This window comes from Charadrius vociferus, unplaced genomic scaffold (genome assembly GCF_000708025.1).
Source record: "Charadrius vociferus isolate BGI_N301 unplaced genomic scaffold, ASM70802v2 scaffold68, whole genome shotgun sequence".
Classification (NCBI taxonomy): Eukaryota; Metazoa; Chordata; class Aves; order Charadriiformes; family Charadriidae; genus Charadrius; species Charadrius vociferus.
This window is the reverse complement of record NW_009649946.1, coordinates 4,624,253-4,630,859: the sequence shown is the minus strand read 5'-3', so window position 1 is coordinate 4,630,859 and position 6,607 is coordinate 4,624,253. Positions and strand designations below refer to the sequence as shown.

At 38.6% G+C, this 6,607-nt stretch overlaps 1 protein-coding gene across 2 annotated transcripts in view; it reads right to left on the bottom strand.

Moving 5' to 3' along the window:
* TBP (TATA box binding protein) overlaps positions 1–6,157 on the bottom strand; it is an 8,151-nt gene extending 1,994 nt beyond the window's left edge. Inside the window, exons 1-5 of one of the 2 annotated variants that reach the window (XM_009891466.1) lie at positions 5,916–6,157; positions 4,940–5,271; positions 3,491–3,578; positions 1,332–1,423; positions 1–143 (exon numbers count right to left, since the gene is read on the bottom strand). In XM_009891466.1, the coding sequence (XP_009889768.1) occupies positions 1–143; positions 1,332–1,423; positions 3,491–3,578; positions 4,940–5,271; positions 5,916–5,969 (709 nt within the window). In that variant the 5' untranslated portion in view covers positions 5,970–6,157. The remainder of the gene's footprint in view (positions 144–1,331; positions 1,424–3,490; positions 3,579–4,939; positions 5,272–5,915) is intronic. The other variant, XM_009891467.1, reaches the window with a different exon arrangement.
* Between the last annotated feature and the right edge of the window lie 450 nt (positions 6,158–6,607).

The window sequence follows — 6,607 nt, the reverse complement described above, 5'->3', positions numbered from 1 at the left end:
CCAATCCTTCTAATCTGATGGGAAATTTCACATCGCAGCTGCCCACCATGTTCTGAATTTTAAAATCCAAAAATTTTGCAGGAAAACCCAGTTTCTGAACAACTCTTGCGTACTTCCTTGCTGCCAGTCTGGATTGCTCCTCACTGAAGTGAGAAAAGGATATCCATATTATTTCCTCAGTTAAGTATTACTCAAAGCAAATAGCACTAAACCACAAACATTTAAGTGGGGGAAAAAATGTCTGTGTTGAGGGGGAGGGGAAGATCACACACAAAATTTTTACATTCAAAATTAACAACTAGCACTGGTTTTCATGCTATTTTTGGTACTAGGATTCTGAACACCATTAACGTTGTACTCATTTGTTGTGTTCATGAGGCAGAAAACAGTACATAACAACTCCACGTATCTCACACTCTTAAAATATCAACCCGAGTCCCTCTAATGAGACATGAAAACTATTTAAGTTTTCAGTGTAGAACTTTGAACTATTACTGCTAGAAAAATGCATATTTCTATAAAACTTTGCACACTGCCAAAATCCTCTGCTTGATTCAGCTCAGGCATTCAAACCTGAGTTTAACACAACTGCACAGCCTTACACACTGCTGCAGAACTCAGTTTGCTTCAGTTCTGTAAACAGCTGAGGATGTGGTTGCTCCTAGCGCAGAGTAAGACAACTTGAACTGCAAGAGTCACCAGGCAGAGAAAGTGGTCCCTGTACAGCTCTATTCGTTCACCTCTGCTCTTTATCTTACTCCTTCTGGATTCCTAACAGACTTCTTCAGAGCAGAATTTTTCTCCTGCCCACTGGAGTTAAGCTGATGTTTAGTTTTTGATTCTTATGCTTCAATTATGATGTTAAGAACAGATCAGACTACAGGGACCAGAGACTTGGAGCTCTTGACCCGTGATGAATGAAATTATTCAACTATAAAAGCACTCTTCCTCTGCCACTGCCCCACAGTTTAAGCAGCTCCAGTCCATAGTCATTGAAATTTTTTAATTATTAGAAAAAAAATAGATAATGCAAACCCAAAAAAGTTAATATAATAACCTCCGCAAACCAGTTTATCAGGCTGTATGAAAGAGCTTCAGAAAGAGAACTACCATTTCCTCTTTCATAGGGAAGTCCTTTCAGTCATGAAAGGACATTTTGTGTAGAAGCATATATTAGTCTATTAGAAATAACTGGGAAGCAAGCTTAGTTGTACCTGTACAACTTTGTTGTATATATACAAATACTGTATACAAATAATAGTACTTCTAAAGCATCATGGTACAAGAGAAAAGACAGCCTGGATTAGTTTGCTTGTAATGCATAAACATACCTTTTTGCTCCCGTGCACACCATTTTTCCAGAGCTGAATATCAGTGCAGTAGTACGTGGTTCTCTTATTCTCATAATAACAGCAGCAAAACGCTGAAATATGAGCATTGAGACTATTAGCGATATATTGCTGTAATCATTACATTAAAACCAAATTTGAGTGATCTAAGTAGCAATTTACAGTGTACTGCAAAGAAATACTAAGTTCAAACATACTTATGTGATCACTCAAAATTTACTTGAAATGCTTAAATCATAAGTAGCTTCAAACACACACACTGAGAGGTAGAGTGAGACAGAAAGGATATTTCCCATCACATTCCAATTTTACTAAGCTCATCTCTCACTGCTGTATATGCAACATATAAATAATGCTAACATTTGTAACAGAGCAATAGATACCATCTTAAAAATAAAATAAAAAAAAATTCCTCCACGTCTTGAAATTTAATCTGTTCTAAGCAGGATGGAAGACTATCTATCTGCAAATATTTTATCACCTGTTTTGTTTCTGTGTCTTAAAAAATTGGAGTGTGTTAGAATATCAGCGAACAGAACAGCTGGAGATCAAAGTTCTGTGTAAACAGAAGTCACCTCAACTACCATAGTAGAACACAGCAGCCCACTTAGCTCTAGCTTTTTATTCTACGTACTGTAACATCTCTGCCTGCATTTCCAAATATTCATAAACTCTGAAGCAAGAGATACTGGAAACTGATGTGGGCATACACACACACAAACCCCTGTTCGCCCGTTATATTTAACTTGGACCAGCTCACCATGCAGTCCCATAAACCGTTCTGCTGACATAACCAAGGCAGGAGCATGGTTACATAACAGCACATTTCTCAAACTATGGCTTAAATAATACAGCCAAGCAACACCTTTCTTTGATAGATGAATGTACTGACTAAAAGTCAGGAGTGTGTTACATAACCGTTTTTTCTCTCCACTGGGGAAAATAGCATTTTGTATTGATTTTTCTAGCCTACAAGTTTTACACAGCCACCTACCCCTACCTTAAGAGTTGCCATGGCATGCTCAAATTTTTGCTGCACTAATATCTTACTCACGTGCAATTATACAACAGCATCACCGATATAAACTTACAGTAACAGTTATTTATTACATGTGCCTCTGTATGTGCTTTGATCTTTGAAATCCAAGTTCAGGTAAACCGCAGCAAAATCCCAAATTCTAAAACAAACAAAAAACTCCACACCCCAGGAAAACTGAAGTCTTTCCAAGGCAAGTCAATTCAACTACACAACATCTAAACTTCTATTAGAAATAGCGTCCAACTACTGTGGTTGCAAAGATAACATTTTGAAGAAGAGCCACCCAAAAGAAAAATGAAGCGACACAATTTTCTTGATTCAATGCTCCAGGTCCTCTGCTGTTGTTCAAAGTTTCCCGATGTGAAAAAAATCCCCCGGTTTAACAGACTGCTATTTAGAAGCAGCAGATAACTTAGAAGTCAACATGCAAAAAAAATCAATTTCATCTTGCTGTTCCACCAAACTTAGCTGTCGGGAGCAAGGAGATGGCAGGAGCACTGGGAAACAACATGAAGGACCAGAGCTCTGAGCGGAAAGTGAGACCGTAAAAAAATTGAGTGACTGTACTGCAACCACAAGAATTCCAGGGGAGCAGCCAGGTGGAGGAAGCCACGGCATATACAGAACAACTGTGGCTCTGGCAGGAGCCCAGGAGTTGAATTACTCCTTCCCTTCTCCTTGTTGGGAGACAGGGAACAAGACTTTATCATCAGGCATTTCACAGTAATATGAAAAAGGAACTTTCTGAGCACTATGAACACACACACGCATATAAATAGTAGCAGAGGCCAGCTCCACAACAAGAAAACTTGGCCAGTGTATTACACTGTTGGTTAGATTCTTCCTAAATGTGTTGTGTTCTTTCTGAATCTACCAAATTACAACCTGCTGTAAAAAACAGCTACATCAGTATAAAAATGCTTTTTACTAATTTGACAGAATGTTCTAAGTTTATTAAAGATATTAAAGATTTCTTTTTTAACAACAGTATAAAACTGCATCTATAGCAAGAAGGTTTTTCAATCTATTGCAGCAAACTACACCCACAACCTCTGTCTTTGACATATTTGTTATAGTATGGACTCTAATACATTTCTCTTACCTTGGGATTATATTCAGCATTTCGGGCACGAAGTGCAATAGTTTTTAGGTCAAGTTTGCAACCAAGATTCACTGTGGACACAATATTCCTGAAGACAGTTCAGAGAAATACATTAAAAAGACAATAAAGAATTCACGTGTCTTCCTCGTTTTTAACCAAGCTTGCTTAATTTTATTTATTTAAATTCATTTCTCCAAGTGAGTTTGAATGACATCTTTCCTCCTGACAGGAGCACTGAGCAGTGTTTTGGCTCAGGAACCTCCTTTTGTAGAGCAGTAGCTCCTAAGGCCTGATTGCTGATTCCTCCTTATCTGCCAGCTATTATGAAAATTGTCTCATGAGAAGAATCTCTATTTCAGTCTGGCAGGGAAAATTGTTGATGCTGAGAGCCCCCACCACAACCAGGGAAGCTGCTGGAAACAGGAGAAAATGAGGTAGCAATAGTAGCATCTGAAATTTTCCTTGGTATGCCCTTCAAGGAGGAAGAAGTAGTGCAGGACTAATTGGGAATGACCCAAGAGTAAACCCATTGCCAGGCAATAGGACAGCAGGTCTCTAGAAAATTTAAGAAAAGTTCCTAGATGCACAATTTCCTTAGAAACTTGCTTTCTGGGAAACCCCTGAAATCTAAAGGTCCTCAATGGGGGGACAAAAAAAAAAAAAGAAATACGAGGAGCTACTCTTTCAGTCCAAAATTCACGTTATCAATCATTTCTCTTTGAGCCTTCCATAAACTGCTGTAAAAGTCTCTTTAAAACTAAAGTTCAGTGAAAATACCTTTATATCTAAACCTAGAACTAGTTCTATTTTTTTTTTCCCTTATTACAAACTTGGCTGTAGCCATGAGCTAGAAAAGGGAACATGGACTATTAAATACAACTCAGCTCTAGCTCCTGGACTAGCAACTAGTTTCTTCCCTTCTACCCTTCTAATTCCCTTTCAAGCTGTGACAGTTCCTGTATTCTGCTTTAATATCTCACAGCCAAAGTTAGCTCCACAGTGAAGCGGAGCTATTTGCTTTTCTGTGAACAAGTCACAAGTATCCAATAAATTACGAATGAGAGTGTGCTTCCAGGTATACATATTTTGATATACGACATTATCAACCCAGACTACTTTATAACTAAAGCATGAACTCCTAAAATGCATAGAGTTAAAAGTTACAATGGTGCTAAATGAAGACATATATAACCTTCTCCATTGGTATGCTTAAAAGATATATGGTTGATGCATCACTAAGAAACTGTTTATATTACTAAGCAGTTTAGTAATGAAGCTAAGCTAAAAATAAAAGCAAAAATTACTCATATTGCTAGGGGAGACCCATAAATTCTCAGGGCCTCCCTTCCCACCAAAATGCAGTACCCAATTCCTGATGCAGCTTTGGTCCTAAGTCTTTAAAGGGCTATCTGAGAAAGGACACGCTGCACTAACACACGGGACACTCACTGCAGCTGTGGCACTATCCCAGAGCTCTCGGATGCCGGTGTTGCAGGAGTTATTGGAGTCATCGGAGTCATTGGAGAGGGGTACAGAGGTGTAGTTCCCGGTAAAGGGGCTGTGGTAAGAGTCTGTGAGTGGAAGAGCTGGGGAGTTTGGCCAGATGTTCCCTGTGTCGCTTGCTGTGATGTTGATTGCTGCGCTGCTTGTTGCTGCTGCTGCTGCCGCTGCTGTTCCTCTAGGATAGACAGACTGTTGGTGCTCTGGACAGGCTGTGGCGTCAGTCCTGTGCCATATGGCATCATCGGGCTAAAAATTGGAATTCCTGGAGTCATTGCACCCTACAGAAGAAAGGATGAAACAGAACTCACATATCCTGTTGACTCCGTTTTATTTGTAAGACAAAGTTTTCAGGAGGAGTCTAAAAATAAATCAAAGTAAGTTTATCATATCAAACCTGAGGCACATAGTAATAACTTGCTAAAAACAGAAAGCCCTTGGAAATACAGTTCTTCTATAGAATAAAATATTACCTCTAGGGATCTGTCAGTCCTAGCATTGTTCACCTCCAGCCAGTGATGCTGACACACTTCTCACACTACCTTGCCAGCATGTCTCAACTTTGACCCACAATTTAACTTGCGATTGTTTGGACAAAGACTGTGCCCATCATACCAAATGCATTCATAGCAATGACAGTCCACTATGTATGTTAGTTTAAAGGGCAATCGCCAAAATTAAAATAATATTTCCAGCTTCTCAGTCATGTTTCAACTTAAAGGAACCCCATATACCTGCGTGCTTCTTATACCTCTGGATATACAAATTGATGGTTTTAAAATTCTGCTTTATATTAGTATTATTCTACAGCTAACAGAATTTTTCCGATCTGCAAACAAAAAACTTGAAGTTACACACAAGAAACAGAAAACACTTTCACAAAGAAATTCAGATCACAATTGCATATTAAATTATTTGGTTTTACCTGGGGGGAGGCTAAGCCTTGAGCATAGGGTGGCAAGCTGTTGTTCTGATCCATGATTCCAGTTATTTCTTTGGTGAGGCCAGAAGTATTTCCTTCAATTTATTTAAATTAACTTCAAATCCTAGAGGGTTTTAAACCCTTTAAAACATTCCAGCAAAGTAGCTTTTTAAGCCAAGCTGAAAGCGTTAGGAAAACATCAGCTCCAGAGAAATGTGTTATGAGTCTAAAATACTAATCAAAGCCTGAAAAGAGAAAAAAGTAGTATCTTGAGAATAGTATCTAAAAACCAAAAGCAAACCTATCAGCTGCTGAGTCAGATAAGAGACACCCACGTACAAATACACACAAGAACATTCACACACACATGCACAATCCATAAAAATAACCTTTTTCAGGCATGCTTTGTAGAACCTCTGCAATGTGCTTCTGCTGAAGTCCCTGGCAGGTAACCTGACTCACACGAGCAGGCCTCCATCTAACCAAACCCTCTTGCATGTATAACTCAAGCTGTTAATGCCCATTCTACTCCAAGCTTTACTTTAGCTGGAAAAACACCAATTATTTATTTTATTTTTTTTTTTTAGAATTGAATTCCACTGACTACTAACTGACAAGCTTACCAACACATTGCTTAGAAGTCTCTTTCTGGCAATTTTAAGGCTTGGACTTCCAAAAACATTTTTTCTTCTATG